At 41.1% G+C, this 20,322-nt stretch overlaps 1 protein-coding gene across 1 annotated transcript; it reads right to left on the reverse strand.

The window, feature by feature from the left end:
• Positions 1-4,547: 4,547 nt before the first annotated feature.
• On the reverse strand, positions 4,548-12,144 carry LOC307145309 (uncharacterized protein). The gene is made up of 8 exons (XM_079848341.1): positions 11,708-12,144; positions 11,488-11,605; positions 11,128-11,219; positions 10,915-11,032; positions 10,139-10,327; positions 9,666-9,842; positions 9,225-9,460; positions 4,548-6,154 (listed from the first exon to the last, which is right to left on the reverse strand). Exons 1-5 carry the CDS (start codon positions 11,918-11,920, stop codon positions 10,311-10,313), a joined length of 558 nt encoding a protein of 185 aa, XP_079704467.1. The 5' UTR covers positions 11,921-12,144; the 3' UTR covers positions 4,548-6,154; positions 9,225-9,460; positions 9,666-9,842; positions 10,139-10,310.
• Positions 12,145-20,322: the final 8,178 nt, after the last annotated feature.

The raw sequence follows: 20,322 nt of genomic DNA on the forward strand, positions 1-20,322 counted from the left end.
CTATACCGACTAAGCTACTGAAAGAGATGCTTCCAGAGGTCCTAGATCCTCTACTTAATATCATTAATTCATCTTTGTATCTAGGATACGTACCAAAAAACTTTAAGCTGGCTATGATTAAACCGCTTGTTAAAAAAACGCAACTTGATCCTACAGAATTAGTCAATTACAGGCCGATCTCGAATCTACCTTTTCTGTCAAAGATATTAGAAAAGGCAGTATCCTCACAACTGTGTTCCTTTCTTGAAATAAATGATATCTGCTAGGATTTTCAGTCAGGATTTAGACCGTACCATAGTACTGAGACTGCACTCGTTAGAGTCACAAATGATTTGCTCTTATCATCCGATCGTGGTTGTGTCTCGCTATTAGTGTTACTCGATCTTAGTGCTGCATTTGATACTATCGACCACAACATTCTTTTAAATAGACTCGAAAATTATGTTGGCATTAGTGGAATTGCACTAGCATGGTTTAAATCATACTTATCTGACCGTTATCAGTTTGTAGCAGTAAATGAAGAGATGTCTCATCGATCACAAGTTCAGTATGGCGTACCACAAGGCTCAGTACTAGGACCGCTGCTGTTCACTCTGTACATGCTACCATTAGGAGATATCATTAGGAAACATGGAATTAGCTTTCACTGTTATGCTGACGATACTCAGCTCTATATTTCTTCAAAACCTAACAAAACTTACCAATTCACAAAATTAACGGAATGCATAGCGGATATAAAAAATTGGATGACTCGTAATTTCCTACTTCTAAATTCTGAAAAAACAGAGTTTCTAATCATTGGACAAAAAAACTTCCTCACGTAATAACCTAGAATACTGTCTAACACTTGATGGCTGCTCTGTTAAGTCTTCATCGTCGGTTAGGAACCTGGGTGTGCTCTTTGATACCAATCTTTCATTTGAAAGTCACGTGTCTAGTATCTGTAAAACTGCATTTTTCCATCTTAAAAATATATCTAAATTACGCCATATGCTCTCATTGACAAATGCGGAACAATTAGTTCATGCGTTCATGACCTCAAGGCTAGATTATTGTAATGCTCTACTGGGTGGTTGCCCTGCACGCTTAATAAACAAACTACAGCTAGTTCAAAACGCAGCAGCTCGAGTTCTTACCAGAACCAGGAAGTATGACCATATTAGCCCAGTTCTGTCAAAACTGCATTGGCTCCCTATTAAACATCGCATAAATTTTAAAATATTGCTGATCACGTACAAAGCACTAAATGGTTTAGCTCCGCAGTACTTGAGCGAGCTCTTAACGCATTATAGTCCTTCACGTCTATTGCGATCTCAAAATTCCGGCCAGTTGATAATACCTAGAATATCAAAATCGACTGCTGGCGGTAGATCCTTTTCCTATTTAGCACCAAAACTCTGGAACAGTCTTCCTACCATTGTCCGGGAAGCAGACACACTCTGTCAGTTCAAAGCTAGACTAAAAACACATCTCTTTGACCTAGCATTCACATAATACATTATAGACTTCTATAATTTAGTGTTAGGCTGCATAGATCAGGTCAGCTGGAACCGGGAACACTTCCCATAAATCCTGATGTACTCGTTACATCATAAGAAGAATGGCATCTACGCTAATTTTAGTGTCTGTGTTTATCCCGAGGTTTTCCTGCAGCCTGCCGGATCCAGGCCGTATCCAGATCTGACGAAGGACCTTCGCCTGGACCCGATGACAACGCAGTGCTGAAGTGCCAACTAGTCTCTCCCTATGGAGGATCCCTTTACCACTCTACAGATAAAGCGTTGTCGGGAAACTCAATTCGCGTATCTACCCCGAATTGATAAAATAAAATAAAATCAAAAACTATAAGGAAACACCAGTACTTTGTTTAGGCTTGGTTTGTAGGGAATTACAAACCTGCGTACATATATTCAAACGCACATAACTATAGAACCAATTCTTAATGCGCATGTGAACGCCATCAGCGTTTCTCACAGGTTCGCGTTTAAAGTCTGTGTAGAGAGAATGGTGTCGTCTTAGCGGCCCCTAATTTAATAACAAATGATCGTTGCGACGGAAGCGAATCAATCATAACTAACCTTAGCTGGAAAATAACTTTACTAAAGAACCGCTATAAAGCCAAAACAATCTCTGTTACCATAAATTATACGTTTATCTCTGTAAAGCTGCTTTGAAACAATCTACATTGTTAAAAGCGCTATATAAATGAAGATGACTTGACTTGACTTGACTAAATTGGGCGGAGCCGGCCGTCGCCATCTTGGCCTCGCGTCACTCCCGGATAACAGAAAATGGGCAAAGAGGCGGGGCGTGACGGGCTTTGGTGGAGCTGAGGAACCTGGCCATAGATATGAGCCTGGCTATCTGAAATCACTAGCTCGAGCCTCGACGTGATCGAGTTAGCTGATTATGTAAAGCCAATTAAAAGTTCCTATTTTTGCCCTTCGAAATATTATAATAGTTAAAAGACATGGCTACAAGTGAGACTGTGTATCGTGATTCTGTACTATTCTGCTAGTTGAAAATGTATTATGCACTAATATTACTTCGAGAGTGTGTGTGTGACAGTGATTTATGTGCATACATGTCAGTCACTCTTTCTTATGGTCCGTCAGCGCGGCATCGCTCAAGTTCGTAGAGAGCTTATTCAGTCCATTTTAAATTCTGATTTTGGCCGCCTCTCAAATGGGTTAAACCATAGATATATTGCCTTTGAAGTGCAAGTAAATGCGCTAGAAAATCCGCGCTCATTCATGTGCATTTATAGCACAGACGGAGAAAGCGCCGACGCCTGCATGATTTCATCTGACGGCATAAACATATTATAATCAATCTGTTCCGTGAGAGCAGAACGAACGAGCCTTTATTGACATTTTTAAATTTGACAACTCCAAAAAGCAACGAAATTGCCAGACATCCATTAGTGCATGTTCACATAGGAAAACAACTGAAATACAGGGCTGGTTGTTCTCTCGAACGATACTCGACGACAACGACGGAATCCAAAGCCGTGGGCTTTGTACCCAAGTAATGGGTGTATTAAATTGTGTGAAATAATCCCGAAAAAAAGCACAAACACTGCAGAGAAGGTAAGTTCAGCAGCAACATTTACTGAGGTGAAGTGACGGCTAGTAACAGCAGACAAACGGTTAGCATTCACATCAGCGACAACCCACCTGTCACTCAAGTGGCCACACCCTTAAATTTAAATATTAATCAACTAAACGAATGAGTTATAAAAAACTGCACCCCCCTCACAGTTGTTATGAAGGGCAAAATTAGCTGTATAGACCAAAGCCACATAGAGATCCAGGCTGTAAACATGTTTTTTTCTGCTGTAAAGTTGGTAATTTTAACATGGTGGAGATACAGATTTGACTCACTTCTGCAGCCAGCCCAAGCGGCCAGTCAATGAATTGCAGTTTAACTCACTTCCGTGTTGGTTTCAAGAGAGAGACGGGGGGGTTGCCGCTTGATTAGTCTCGCGTAGCCAGACCTTCAGACTGACGGCAGAAGGTCTGGACTCTATCGCAGCTTTTCTTGGCCAAGAGGATGTTTGGCTGACATATAACGCAACCAATCACAGTTCGTTTTGTTCCGCGTCATGTTTAGGGGCGTGCCAATATAATGTCGATGTCCCTACAATAACAGACCGACGTGCATCTAATAAATTATTCATTCAAGAACGTTGTGCAAGTTTACTGCAACAATGGAGCCGCAAACTTCACATACTTTTGAAAATCCAGCGTTTAGTTGATCCTGGTAAGCGCTCATTTGTCTCAGTTGTAAACACAACGGCTTTCTTCTTCCACGAGGGGTTTTGGCGTCACGGCATTTGTTTCCAGACGGACCGTTAAAGAACGCGACACACACATCTCGCGGACATCCTGTAGAATTCAACCAATCAGGTCGCGACTTCGAAACTCCTGAAGTGTTTCCAGAAAAGTGTGCCATATGCATCAGACGTTCAGCCAATGGTCCGTGGGCGTTACGTCCGAGGCTGAGACTACCGCTTGATTGACACGCATGAATGAAGGTTGAGTACCAGCAGGGGGCGATGATTTCCTCAATGCCAACAACTCCCCACGGACCAAAGAGAGAAGCGATATATATTGCATTCTCTAAAATTCCCGCGTCAGGTTGGTCAAAGCCATACATTTTTATTATGGTTCTGTAATTTAAGAAATCCTAACGTTGCTGTAGCCTAACGTTATATGTGTGTGTGTGTGTGTGTACTGTGGAGCTTTTTAATCTATGGTTACCGTGGTCAATAACGTTAATGGAAATTGATATTAATTGGCTAACGTTAATTAATTAATCACAGAAAGCTGCAATGACTGCATATTATGTTATATTAACATTATAAAAAGTTGTTATGGTCGATGGGAAGTAACTTTAGATAAACCTGCTTGATGATGATGATGATGATATGCGCGAATTTCGATCCTGAAATATCGATAGGCTTAACGTTACTGATGTTGTATCTATTCTAAAGGATCTATCCACACATAAAAAAATATCGATCCTAAGGTGTTTTTTTTAAACCAGTAATTTTATTTATTTAGTACGAATTTATTTTATTCAGAAAGTATGCATTAAATTTATTAAACGTGACAGTAAAGGCTTTTACATTGTTACACAAATATATATATATTTCATGTAATGCTGTCCTAATAATTATGATGCTGAAAATTCAGCTTTGATCACAGGAATAATTTACATTTTAACATATTCAAATGGAAAACAGATCGCCTGTTTCAAATTGCAATAATATTTCACAATATTTGTTTTTACAAAGATTTACTGTATTTTTGATCAAATAAATGCAGCCTTGGTAAGCAGATTAGACTTCTTTCAACATTAAACATCTTACCAACCCCAAACTTTTGAAAAGTAGCGCACATGTAACATTTTCTATAATTATGCTAGTTTGTGCAATTCAATTTATTTGGATTGATCGTTAAAGTTCAAATGGATTGTGTTATGTTCTGTAATTGTTGTTAATAAATCTGTCAGAAGAAAATGTGCAAAAGTTTTAGCTATTGGGGTACAACAGTGGCAGCCCTTTAAAAATTAACAATGGTTTTACTACTTTAAACTACTTTACTACTTTATAATATGACAAATCCAGGAAGCCTTGCTGCAAGAGAATTAACTATGTTTTTGTTTTCCTTTGTCCAACAGCTCCTGTTTTTACCCACCATCCTTCCCTGTTACCGACACGTGTATCTCTTTATAAGAAAACCAACGGCTCTTTTAAGAGCCACTCCTATACTCCTCTTACTACCTCTCTCTCACACACACTCTCTCTATTTCTATTTCTATTTCTATTTCTAATTCTCTCTCACTCACTCACTCTCTCTCTCTCTCTCTCTCTTTCTCTCTATTCATTTCTTTCTTCTAAAGCTTCACTGTCTTCAAGTAAGTATTGTTACTCTATTCTTTATTTTTCTTTTACCTTACTCTCCAAAACATTTTTAAAAATGTAGTTTTTAATTTACAAAAGGATTACCTATTGGGGTACAACACTGGCAGCCCTTTAAAAAAATTAACAATGGTTTTACTACGGTAACCATACACATGACTAATTACAGGCGCATTGAGTGCTCAAATCACAAATTATTTTAGAGGTCATGAAAATGTATTCACCTCATATATCAACCCAAAGTGCATGCTTTTAAAAGTAAAAAGTATCGGTATCAGCGTTATTGAACCCTTTATTTACTTGGTATCGGATCAATACCAAATTTTGCAGTATCCAGTGTAGGCTACTTTCTGTTCTGTGGTGTGCAATCTCCACTATCTCTTTCTCCTATTTTTTGCAGTCCTACAACAAGCTGTTGTTAATAACATTGTCACATTGTCTTCCTCTCTTCCAGAAGCCTGGTGTCTTCAAGTAAGTATTGCTTGTATTTACACGATGTAACTACAGAAGAGTCAAGTTTTAAATAGGAAAAATATCTAAATTCTTTGGTCATTTTTTGAGAGAGATGCTAATGGTCCTGTCCGATTCAATGATCTATGCTAAGCTATGCTAAAAGTGGTACCGCCAGACCCGGAGATCGGCTGAACGGATTCGAAAACGGTAAAACTCAACTGTTTAACTCTGGGGGAGTTGTAAAATGAGCCTATTTCCAAAAAAAGTGGAGTATCCCTTTAACCTCTTAACAAGCGCCCCTATTTTTGAGAATTTTCAGAAAATGACATACCCAAATACAAATGTCTGTAGCTCTTAAACCCTATGGTCCACATTCATAACTCTGATCTTTTTTTAAACTAGACACTTGAAACTTAGTTACACAAGAGTCATTATAACTCAAAGTAGCATAGGAACAGAATAAAACAAGGTCAAATTTACATGAAAGTGACTCACGATTTCTTTGAATTAACTTCACTTAGGGAAAAAATTATCAGACTTTTATGTTAAAGGGACACTATGCAAGTCTGAGTGTTTTTTCTCTACGAGCTCCCCCTAGTGTCTGGTAGTAAAATGCTTTCAAACACTCTGTCGTAAAAACGAACTGTTGTCCCACCCCCCTCGCCACGAGCAACCCAGTTGATCAGCTGTCAACCTAGCTGAGCAGAGGAACCGGCTATTTCAAAACCAGTTATGTCTACCGAGGCAAGTAAAGCAATACTTTCTTTCCAACCGATGGCGATTTTTTTATTTATTGTGTTGTCATGCATACTAGTATTTTTACCGGGAACGAACGATATGAACGAGGCGAACTACTGCTTTCGTGTTTGTTTGTTTGTTTGTTTTTGGGAGAATGGGCATGAGCATAAAAAATATATATATATCGGAGGCTAATATTTGTCTAAAGTTATATTAGCAAGGTCTATAAGTTCATCTGGTAGAATGATGGTTTACCTTTGCTTGTCTAAGAAAACATCAGAACGTTTTTTCTAGCTCGATCATGATATGTGCAACATTTTGCGCGTCTGATATTGCCTACTATCAGACGCGTTGACTTAGTGACATAAAATAAAAGTGTAAGTTACACAAATAAAACCGACAGAGGAACGGCCACACAACTACAGAAATCAAACGTGTTTGCTAATGACAATGCTAACATCAAAGTTATAGTATCTAGCGTACTAGTAAGCCCCTAACAGACAGCGATCATAATAAAAACCTTTACAGACAATAGCAAACATCCTGAGGTCACAATTACTTGAAATTTAAATATTAAACACAGTTTATTCCAAAGATACTTAACTTACAAGTGCAACAGCAGGATCAGCATCCGTTTTGCAGGCTTCTGTTTCTCTCAGTTCTCACCATTCTGAAAAAGCCGGTCCGATATATTTACTCGAGTCTGACTTCTTGCTCGGTCAGTCTCCCGTTTCCTCTTTCGTTGGTCCTCCGACAAAGATTTCCTAGCTTTCTGCTTCTTTTTTACAGGCTCAGCCTCAGCCATAACTCAATCTATCGTTGCCCTTTGCTTATAGCTAGCCCGCCGGTGCTTGAATAGGGGCGTGTACGTGTGCAGTGCCGTCAAGCAATTCGTTACATCGCGAGACCTGATATCACGCGATACTTCCTGACACCGACCCGCGTCCCAAAGTTGCAAGTGAGTTTTTTCCGCTCTCGGGCACCAGGGGGGTGCGAAACCACCACCATTCAACCCGAAATGAGTAATATAACCATTCCACTGACTCCGAAGCTGTTCAGTTAAGGTTAAAAAGTTACCTAGAGCACCTTTAAGGGCCTGAAAACACCATAAAGATAAAACTGAATGTCTGACCATGTTTAGATTCAAATTTGAGGATGATACTCCCAAAAATGTAGTTTCTATAAGCTTTTATTCAAGAAAAGTATAGGCGTCCTTTCCAAAATGCAATTTGGAGACTCCAAATGGACACCTGGCACCCAACACCTTGACATAAGGAGTAAACACTACATAGGCCTACTACATACATGTATATCAATTCAGAACTGTTCTGCCCTTCAAACCACACAAGAAAAAAACGATTTCAGCACAACATTTGAACATTTGAACAAAATTCCCTTTATTTTGAACAATTCTAATAGCAAAAACAGTGATTTCTCACTACATGTATAGACATTCCAGAAGTGATCGTTTTCAAACTAATGTATAAAATATATAAAAAGAAAACAATAAATGTTTTAGAACATTTGTAATTACAAATTGTGGTTTTTACTCAAATAAATTGCAATAAACTGATAATTATAATGAATATCCTATTACTTTCTGCTGCTCTTCGTCGCTGCTCCTCTTCATCTTCATCTTCATCAAAAACACCTCCAAATCTCTTCTGTAGTCGACGATCCATGATAGAGATGCTCAGATATATGTTTTGGAGTAAATCCGTGCATTTATGCAAGCTCCATGTGTCAAAACATCGCGTGTATGTGTGTGTTTACAGTCTATGGTCGGCGAACTATGTGTGTGCGTCGCGCGAGTGGCGAAAGCGCTCATGTGAATGAAAACATTGCGCACTTGAATTTGACGAATATGCTTGCATAAACTGTCTATCACTGCAATCGATTTTAGTTGGCTAGTACTTCCATCAATCAAAACTGAACTGACTGGACATTGGCCGGCTTTATCCAGGCTTTTATCCAATCGAAAACCCAGGTGCGAGATTGACAGCGCGCGCAGCCTGTCAGGCACTCTCTTACTGTTTTGGTCTAAAACAAAGCCTGTGATTGAAGGAGAGAGAAGTGAGAGGGCTTGTTTGATACGTAAGACTTTGCTCAACAAACATGACACCCAAATGTAGTATTATAAGTCTCGAATGAGAAGTGAGAGTCGAAAGAATGTCCGGTAGTGAACTACTGTTTACAGTTTTTATATCGTAATTCGGTCAGAAATGTCAAGATTGTGAGGCGAACAAATAATTTTGGATTAAAAGGCTTGGATATTCCATTTCCTTGGACTCTTGGGGATTTATGAAAACAATTTGTTTTGGACAATTTCACCGAAGTGGAAAGAGGGAAGAATTTTGACGGTAAGTAAACAAACTGAATTGGCGCCGCCCAGTTCAGGTGACTAACAACTAGATTACAGTTTTATGACTGTTATAAATCATATTATGCTTTGTGTGTGGGCTTAATGGAATCTTGAGAGTCTACGCTTTCAAACGATGTGCTGTATGACCGTATATTTTGAAGATTGAATGCTTCAAAGTTACAATGAAGTTTATGCAGCGTCACTTCCGAGGGTGGGTGTGCCGTGTACGGCACAGCGATCCTTAACAGGTTAAGAAGCACTCATTTACACTGCTTCAAAATCACTGTCATCTGAACTTTCAAAATCAACTTCTTCATGGTCCTCTGGTATCTCCTCGGGCCCATCCTCCAGCAGAGAAGCAGCATTTGGTCCTAAAGCCAGGCTGTAACTTGAGCATATGACTTGGAACTTCTCCTCTACATCTGCAAGCCTTTTCTGAAGAAGACACAGGAGCCCGCGATGACCCTCTTCACTTAAACTGCCTAGAAGGAAAAATTAAAAGCGAGGCATGACAATACTTCTATTGTTGTTAAGCTATTCATTAGCTGACTTTACTAAAGAACTACAGACCCTTTAGATCCAGCCACAAGGAACCCATAATGTAACACTTGAGGATCTCAAAATGAGTGAGGTTATAGGATCCCCAAAAGCATTACAGCAAGAATGTAATAAAAGTTTGCATCTTACCACTGTTTCTGCCAGAAGACATTTCTGATATCATTGTCCTAATGTTTCCAGACAGCTCTCTGAGATAGGTGCAGTGCTGTCTCATCTCCCTCATCACAATGATCTTTTCCTCTTGAAGCCGCACTTTTGACATGTACACATCAAAAATCTTCTTCTTGGTGAGGATGTTGCTGGATTCTGAAGTCACACAAATAGCATCCCTTCAATACAAATTTGACGTGTACAGTCTAAACAGCAGGCAAAACACAAGTAGTGTATGGACATCCCATATACTGGTGCAGAGTGCAAAAATGTAATAGAAATTTAATCAGATAAAATGTGGCATATGTTTACAGTAGCATATACAACATATCATTAGTTTGCTTAATCACACAGACAGACACACACACACACACACACACACATAGACACACACAGACACAGACACACACACAGACACACACACACACACTTAGAGGGAAATTGCTACTTACCACTGCTGTGCACTTCCCACGGCCATATTAGACTGTCTCCTCCCCCCACGGAGAAACCGCTCTCCACCTTTTCCTCAACGATGCATTCCTCATCTGGCACCTGCTCATTGTAGAGCTTGATTGTTTGCAGGAGTTTTCTCTTCTCTTCCCACAATTTTCTTCGACGCAAGTGTCAAATTTTGTTGCTGTCTAAATTTTTTTTAAAACACAGAAAACATGATGCACAAGCATGTGTATACAGATATCAGAAAGTTATATTAAATACTTATAACTGACTTAAGAATTAATACATCAAAATGTAAAAAAATCAAATGACTTAAAAGGCATAATAGGCCTAATATCTGTCAAATTAAAAAGAAGACATTTTAAAATTAAGGACCTAAAAACACTATAATACAAAAACAATCCAGATAAGACATCTGCAAGTAATAAAAAAGACACAAATATTAGATGAGTTTTCAACATACCAGTGTGATTATAAAGGCTGGCTTTTTTTTGATGAACACCAAGAAACATTTGTTCAATTGATTTCTGAAGGTTATGTTGGTCATCACATCTGGTACCTACAGAATTTTAAAGCAACAACAATAATACAAGTAAATTATTATGATGTCTTGCAAGTTCAAGTTATTTAGAGCCCCAAATCACATCACTGTTAACAGTGTCAAAAACAGGACAGCGCCCCCTTACTTAATCCTTATGCATGGCAAAGATTCTCACTTATACAACTGCAGTATTAGTAAACTACTTAGAAGAATGTCCATAAAATACTGTACCGTCAGTAGCCCATTGTCTGACATCATGTACCCACTGATGCACGATGTTCTCAGGACACCCCAGTTCACTGCTCAAAACCTCCAGTTTCTGAGACTCAGCCTCAGCCTTTTTGAAAGTCTGGTGTAAAAAAAAAGATTTTTGACTTTGCAATCTTAAAAAGTGAGGAAAATCATGAAAAGCTTTGTATATATAACTCAGACATAACATAATACCTTGATGTATCTGCTGGATAGTGCAAGATGAAGGCCTTCCCACTTCCGTCGGTTCCACCCAATTGCATGGACAGTTAGCATGTCATTCCTGGCTTTACACAACAAAATGATGTGATGGAGGAAAGTGCCATTAATGCTCATGGTATTTCAGTTCATCCACGCATTGACAATTGATTTTTAATTTAAGAGAGATGTAATGCAGTTTTATTAATGTACTGTATATTAGAATATTTACAGCTGTATATTTGCTATGTTATATAATATTTGTAATCTCAGTACAAAGTATTAGACAGTTAGAATAAAAATAAAAAAAGAATAAAAGACAGGTTTCCTAAAATAATATAAATCAGCAATAATTACCAGATTTTGTCATGTACTTGGTTGTGAGGGCACAACGAGACAGGTAGCTGTTGACCATTTCGACCTCCTCCCCTGCAGTTGTGCCAGCACCTTCCTGATTTTTGCCACTCCAGATTATCTTACAAATCAGCATGGCACTTAAATTATAGTCATATACAGTGTATTATATAAGTAATATTTTTTTATTTTTTTTAATGGTATGATAAAGAATATGCAGTACCTCACACTTGGTTGAATGAGCCTTGGCGTGCATGACAGAAAGGAATGGTCTCATCTGCAGTAAAGGTCTGAGTTCCAACATGGAGACGGCCAACTTCTCAAGGTAAGGCCAATACTTGCAAGCAACATCTGTGCAATAAAACTGTCCGTTTGTGGCTGCTTGGAGCTCCTTCTGCAGGTACAGCGGATAAGCAAATATTTCCCCCCTGTACATGTTAAGAGCCTTGAGTAGCACTCCATGTCTGCAAACAACCACCTAAAGGCCCTCTTCATCCAGTTTACCTGCTCTTCTGGCCGTTTCACGTGCAGCAGACCACTGACTGGCTCCACAGATCCCTTTGCCGGCAGTCTGCATGACACAATAATTCTGGTTAAAACTGAAAGTTGCTATTTTTTCTAACTAGTTACTTCATCCATCAGGATGAGTCAGGTTACATCACACCAACTGGCATCTTTGTAATGATCGGTGACAATAAAGGTTTACTTTCAAACTAACTACTACTAAAGAGGAGCTTCAGAAAATGCATCTTCTACTTTCTCTACTCTAGCTACACAAACTAGTTGAAAGGCAGGGTGACAAACTGCATGCATAGTCATCAGGCGCAGTGTGGTTCAGCACGCTAGATTTTTCCAACGGTTACTGGCAGGTGGAAGTTGCTGAGGAGGACCGAGAAAAGACGGCTTTTACAACGGGACAGGGCCTCTATCAGTAGCGGTCCATGCCGATGGGCCTATCCAACACCCACGCCACATTTCAACGCTTAATGGAGCTTGTCCTCAGAGGGCTCCTGTGGCACATCTGCATGGTATATCTCGATGACATTTTAATTTATAACAAAACATTTGAAGAACACCTGTCTAGCATGAGAGAGGTGTTTTCAAGAATCCAATCTGCTGGTTTGAGACTAAATCCAGGCAAATGTCACCTTGCCAGAGATCACGTGGTCTTTCTTGGCCATGTCGTTTCTCGAACCGGTCTTCAACCTGATCCAAAGAACACAGAGAAAGTTTTGAACTGGCCAATTCCCCATTCTCCTTCTGAGGTGAGAGCCTTTGTGGGACTGTGTTCCTATTACAGACGATTTGTCAAGGATTTTTCTAAACTCGCTGCTCCACTAAACCATCTCGTCGGGAAAAATGTGCCCTTTGTGTGGAATGCTGAGTGCGATAAATCATTTAACCTTTTGAAAAGTGTTTTGTCATCTGATCCTGTAGTGGTATTGCCTGACTTCAGTGTGCCTTTTAAAATCTACACTGATGCATCCAACCTGGCTGTCGGTGCAGTTCTTGCCCAGGACAGAGATGGACTTGAACATGTGGTCGCATACGCCAGCCGGGCATTGAATTCCACACAAAGGCGTTGGTCCACCTTTGATCGGGAGTTGTGGGCTATTGTGTGGGCAGTAAGGGAATTCAAGCATTACATTGGACTTGCCTCATTTACCATTATCACAGACCATCGACCACTCTTGGCACTTCGGCGTATGTCCATTGATGATGATCCAACAGGAAGAAGAGGGAGGTGGATTCTGGAGCTTGATCCATTGAATTGGGTCATTGTACACAAAGATGGAAAAAACCATAAGAATGCGGACGCGCTTTCTCGCCGCCCTGAGACACCTGGCCCTAACGAGGCAGAGGCCAGTGTTAAAGAGGTACTGGAAGTGAATGTGGTGAGTTCTAATCAAACAGATGACATTCCATGTTCCTCTGAAGTCACTGATTCGGCAGGAGATACGACTGCTGTCAACTCACATGACAATTCAGACTGCATGTCCTCCATGAATGTTTTGTCACACAGCTTATCAGACATTAGGGCAATGCAGCATGCTGACCCTGATATTAAGACTGTGTTGAGCTGGGTGATGCAATCCCAAAGACCATCCAGGAGAAAACTTCAAGAAGCTTCTCAGTGCTTACGGAAGCTTTGGACTGAATTCAACCGTCTTTCTATAATTGATGGACTGTTATGCCGCTCAGTTTTCTGTCCCCTCACAAGTGGCCCTGTAGTCCAAATGGTTGTACCCTCTGCTCTAATATCATATATTTTTTTGCAGCTGCATGGGGCCCCAGCTTCTGCCCATTTCTCTTCAGAGCGTGTGTGGGAACGGGCAAGACAATTTTGTTACTGGCCTTCTATGTACAGGGACATCAAAGCATGGTGTGAGCAGTGCAAGGCGTGTCAGACACGGCGCGGTCCGGTTCCAGCCCTCTGTGCACTAATGGGGGGTCCCAGTCAGTACGGCCATTTGAAAGAGTGGCTATGGACATCTTAGAGCTGCCTGTGACTTCAAAAGGAAACTGGTATGTGCTGGTTGTCGAGGACTACTTCACCAAATTTGTCAACCTGTATGCTTTGCTTAATCAGTCAGCACAGACAGTAGCACGTTGTCTGTTTGAGGACTATGTTCTGATTCATGGCGTTCCAGAGACTTTGCATTTGGACCAGGGTCGTCAGTTTGAGGCGGAGGTGGTTCAGAATCTCTGTCATCTGCTGAGCATTAAAAAGACACTCACCACTCCCTACCATCCGCAGTCGGAAGGTATGGTTGAATGATTTAATCGGACCCTGATTGATCAACTGGCTAAGACTCTTTTGACCTATGGAGGGGAATGGGACGATTATGAGAAACATGTGGCTTTCGCTTACAACACAACGACTCACTCCAGCACTCGTTTCACACCTTACTTCTTGACCCATGGTCGGGAAGCACGGGTCCCTGCTGATGTACTGTTACCCACCCGTGCTCTTGTTCCTCAGATGTCAGCATCACATGCTGAGTTTGTTTCCAAATTGCTGACAGAACTGAACTCTGCCTTTAGCAGTGCACGGATGCACAGTGAGGCAGCTCACGACCGTCAAAAACTGTACCATGATGTTGGATTGCGTCACCAGCCCTATGATGTAGGTGCCATGGTGTGGCTCCACAATCCAGTGGAGAGCCGCATGAAACTGGCACCCCATTGGAAGGGACCGTATAAAATAGTGCAAGTCATGGATTCATGTGGGGAACAGGGACTGACTTACTGGATTGTAGATCCTTTTGACTCTAGTGAGAGGGTGCAGGTCGTGCATTACAATAGGGTGCGGCCTTACACATTGCCTGTTTCTCGTGTCACAGAACCATTCATTGTCCAATGTTCCGGACTCACAGCCTGAGTCTCTTTCCATAGAGTCTGGAGTTTCTGGGGGAGAGGAGTATGTTTCTCAGAAAGATCTGAGTGCTTTGTCTGACTCACCATGTTCAGTTAAGGGGTCTGATCAAAACATGAGTAGGACTGGGAGAGTTCATAGGCCTCCGGAAGGATTTGAAGGATTTTGTTTTGTATTAAAGTGACTGTATACCTATGTGTATGGGAGAGTGCAAGTTTGAATTTGTTCTATTGTAGAGCCTGTAGTAACAGAAAAAAAGTGTGTTCTATTAATAGGCTTGTTGCAGTGACAGTAATGTGCTATGTACTCTGTTTTGTGTTTCATTGTACACAGCTGTTTATTGTTTATGATGGTTGATGTTATTATTCTGAAACATAAACGGGGACGTTTATTTTGTGAGGGGGGGACGTATGTAACAGACTTTGTTGAATTCTGTTATGATGCACTAATTCTGGATGTACTGGCGCTCGTTGTATATGTGTGTATGCAATGTATTTTTCCCTTCGGGGCTTGCCATAGATAGGCATGTGTCATGCGCACCTGGTACTAGAGTGTCGCGGGTTTTTGGAGTTGGTGATCTGAGGTGTTGGATAATAAAGTGGAGAAGAGTGAAGAGTTCAAACTGCTATCGTTTATTATTTTCTTATTTCTAAGTGTTAGGTGAACCCTGTTTGAACGCTCGGTCACAATATTTTTGTAAAAAGTCTGAACTATTCTAATAAAGGAAGAGCCAAAACCAAATTTGCGTTATTTGCGTGTCAACCGTGTCAAAGGCCTTATAAAAGTCTAAAAATAAAATGATTGCACCATCGTTGATCAATTCATTATAATCTAAAATATCTAAAACAAGCCGAATATTATTTGCTATATGCCTACCTTTCATAAAGCCAGATTGGGAAACTGAGACAATTTCTTCTAAGCATGGTTTCAATCTATTTGCATAAAGGGAAGCTAACAATTTATAATCCAAATTAAGTAAAGTAATTGGACGCCAATTATCTAAATATGAAGAATCTTTGTTAGGCTTTGGGATTAAAGTGATCAAGCCCTGCTTCAAAGCTTTTTTATGTCTTGCCAAAAGGTCCTATAAAATTCAAAAGGCAGTCCATCTGGACCAGGGCTTTTATTGAGGGGGGGCTTTCTGGATAACCATATCCAACTCTTCCATTGTCAAATCCATCTCACAAGACGACCGATTTCCATCACTTATAATAGGTGTGAATGCTTGAACCCTCTCAAAGAAACTATCAGCAAAACGAGGTTTAAATGAAGAAGAATAAAGCTGAGAATAAAAATGAGAAACTCTAGCTTCATCTGTGACCAAATTGCCCTCAATATTTAGAGAAATTATTTGTATCACTTTAAATCACTTTACTCTTGAGCTAATAAAGGCACCCTTAGCCTTTTCTGCATAAAAGTCATTTAATTCTTCTTTAAGATTGTGCAGTTTTACTTTATCATCTTCACTTGTCTGTTGTTTGCCTAAAATTTGATTAATTTCATTTAATATAAAGGTATACTTTAAAGATTTTGCCTTCCCTAACTGTTTACTAAATCGAATAGAGAATTTTCTACACTGGTATTTAAACATTTCCCAATTAGAAGATATTGAAACACCAGCTTTTGCTTTAAATTCTTCAATGATGCTCTTAATACCTAAACAATAAGAGGGGAACAATTTAGTTTCCAATATCCAGGGATTCTGTGACAACCAGTACCAGAATCAGATCAAATAAGATGGATAAAAGCATGATCTGTGAGGGGAGCAGGACAGATACTCTGGGTTACATCAGTTTAATAGTGTTCTTGTGGGCTCCTGCTCTTGTGGGACTGGAGGCCAATGAAGTGCTTGATAAACTAGCGAAGCAAGCTGTAAAACACAACGAGATAAATATTCAAGTGACTCTGAGCAAAAAAGTAAAATGAAAGAATTCATAAACAACAAATGGCAAGAAGAATGGAATAGTGATAACAAGGGTAGACAAATGTATAGTATACAGAAACAAGTAGGAGATGGAAGAAGTGTTTTTAGGAATAGAAAAGAAGATACAATTATTTCTCGCATTCGAATAGGGCACACTAGACTAAATCATTCATTGTTCAAAATAGGAAAACATAAAACAGGTAAATGTAATTATTGTAATCAGGCAGAAACAATTGAACATGTGTTAATAAAATGTATAAAATATGTAAAAGAACGGTTAGAACTTATGAACGAAGTAAGAAAATTGGGGGTTGTATCACTTAATATGGAAAGCCTATTGAAAATGCATGCCGAACAAGATATATAATGTTCTATTTAATTTCAGTCAACACGCCACAGTATGGGTCAGCCTCGCTAAGGATGAGCTGTTAGGAGACGGTATATCAAATTAACCACGCCCCGCTTGCAATCACTATTGCTCATATAAATACAGGTGTTAATCAGCCGGCCCTTTCTCTTTTTTGCCTCCTGGCTAACGATTGAGTTGGTAAAGACGGTAAGATTTGCTTCCTTTATTACTTAAAGTAACTGGCTGACGGGAACCTCTTTGCCTGTGAGGGTGAAAGTTACCACGTTGCTGCGTGCTGTTTGTGAAGGAGCCTCTTAACCGAGAGGATTAAAGCTACCGTGTTTTTTTTTTTTCTGTTTGGAAAGGTGAGTATTTAACACAGATTGTTTGGCAAGGGGGCCTCTTCACCTGTGAAGGTGAAAGCTACCAAGTTTGAAGTAAGCTGTTTAAAAACACAGCAGGGAGAGATTTTCGTTTGTCATTTCAGCCAAAGAAACCTCTTTGTCTGTGAAGACAAAAGCTAGCTGAGCTGTTTTTCACTTCCCTATTAAGATGCAAGAGGAAGACAACATTGGTTTCCCAGCAGAGATCCCTGCAGGACAAGTACATCGGCCTGAGCAGGATCTTCAAGAAGAAGGTGTCAGGCGTAAGCACTCTCGCAAGCGCAAACATGTAGAAGTGGATCATCTTCAGAGGCAAATGCAAGGAATGCAAGAGACTCTGAATAATTTGTTACAGGCACAACAGTGGCCGGTGGGGCCTCCAGGCCCTGGGGAACTGGTGCAAAAACAGCCATGCCGCCACCCAGATGAGATATCTGTGATAGCATCTGGAGTGTTTGGAAGGGAAGGCAATTCTATGCCATCAGATCAAGAGGACATCTCTGATTCAGAAATGGAGGATTATTCTACTCAGGCCTCGAATCCTGTTCCTTTGGATCCATCAGATAAGGCAGTGATTGCTAGAGCAGCAGAACGGGCGAACCTGGCTTCACAACCTGCCTCAACATCAACTTCGGTGTTTGACAGAGGCTCTCAGCGCCGAAAAACGGAAGGTTTGCCTATACTTCCAGACTTTGGGACCTTCTGTTATGGGCACATGCTCAGGGGGTGTCCCTGAGGGCCTTACACCTCCCGGGAGAGGACAATGTAGCAGCCAACCTTTTGTCCAGGGGAGGCCCCAGGCCAGGGGAATGGCGACTACATCCGGCAGTGGTGCAGGAGATCTGGTCTCGGTTCGGGGTGGCTCAGGTAGATCTTTTTTCCTCACTGGAAACCACACATTGTCCCCTGTGGTATTCAATAGTGGGCCCCAAGGGGTCACTAGGGGTGGATGCTCTGGCGAACAAATGGCCTCCAATGCTCCTGTATGCATTCCCTCCATTCCCTCTTCTGCCAGTGGTCCTAGCCAAAGTAAGGATCTTAAAGGCCAAAGTCCTGCTGGTGGCACCAGATTGGCCCCAGCAAGCATGGATGCCAGATTTGGTAGCATTACAGAGGGGACCGCCATGGCGTCTCCCAGTCAGGAAGAATATGCTGTCTCAGGCCCAGGGGAAACTCTGGCACCCGAATCCAGGGAGGTACAATCTGCACGTCTGGCCACTAGATGGGAGTCTTCCAGAGCTCTGGGAGAGGCGGTTCTAACAACATTGCATGCAGCAAAAGCCCCATCTACAAGGAGACTGTATGCTGCTCGATGGGAAAGGTTCTCTCGATGGTGTCATTCCAAGGGAATGGACCCAGTTTCATGCGGGGTGGAGTTAGTTTTGTCATTCCTCCAGTCCCTGTTGGAGACGGGTCTGACAGAGTCAACCTTGAAGGGGATATTCAGCGGCTATATCAGATCGCCATATGGACTACGGAGGCAGCACAATTGGTGTCCATCCTCTTGTGAAATGTTTTCTGAAAGGAGCTCGTAGATTAGGCCCATCTCAAGCTCGGTTGGTTCCCTCATGGGACTTGGGCATTGTCCTGAAAGCTCTGACAGAACATCCCTTTGAGCCATTAGACAAATTGGAGTTAGAACTTCTTACGTTGAAGACAGCCGTTCTCGTCTATTGCTTCAATTAGGAGGGTAAGCGAATTGCATGCCTTGTCGGTACACCCTGCATGCTTGAGACTGGGGGAAGAAGATTCATCCATTTCTCTCCTTCCGAACCCATCATTCCTGCCAAAAGTTTTGCCTCGTTCTTATGTCTCCAGACCTTTGGTACTAGAACCCTTTCATCCCCCTCCTCATGATTCAGCAGAAGCAGCCAGATTACATCTAATCTGCCCAGTCAGAGCACTGAAGAGATACATTGCTTGCACTCAACAGATCAGACAGACTAATCAGCTGTTTGTCTGTTTCGGGGATTCAGTGCGAGGCCAGGCGGTGTCCAAGCAGCGGCTCGCAAGATGGGTGGTCAGGCTGATAGAACTAGCCTACCACAGCATAGGAAGGCCTCCTCCCAAGGGGGTGGTGGCCCACTCTACCAGAGGAATGGGGGCCTCTTGGGCATTATTTAAAGGGGCCTCTCTGGAAGAAGTGTGTATAGCAGCAGGTTGGTCGTCCTCTTTGACATTTGCCAAATTCTATCGTCTGGATCTTGCAAAGACAGTTTCATCTACTATTCTGCAAACAGCAGAACTGGTATAAACTGCTTTATGTTAAGTTATGTCAAGGTATTATTACCTGGTGGTTTTGTTGTAAGTTATATGAAGAACTAATAAAGGTTCAGTTGCATTAATCATGTCCTGGTTATTGCCCCGCTAGATTTCCCCTCATGACCTTATCTGGTACACAGTTGACCCATACTGTGGCGTGTTGACTGAAATGAAATAGAACGAAGGGTTACGCAGGTAACCTAGGTTCTGTGAATGAAGTCAACACGCCACGAAGCGTGGTCACTCGGGGACTGCTTCGAGCCAGTCGGAAAAAGAGAAAGGGCCGGCTGATTAACACCTGTATTTATTGGAGGTGATTGCAAGCGGGGCGTGGTTAATTTGATATACCGTCTCCTAACAGATCATCCTTAGCGAGGCTGACCCATACTTTGGCGTGTTGACTTCATTCACAGAACCTAGGTTACCTGCGTAACCCTTCGTTATTCTGAAATATATTAAAGCAATAGGAGTATACTGGAGAATTTAAAGTAATGGGTTTAAAATAATATAACATTTAAATATATATAGTCTTTTTTTAATTTTT

Source organism: Squalius cephalus (assembly GCF_949319135.1).
Source record: "Squalius cephalus genome assembly, chromosome: 18".
Taxonomy (NCBI): Eukaryota; Metazoa; Chordata; class Actinopteri; order Cypriniformes; family Leuciscidae; genus Squalius; species Squalius cephalus.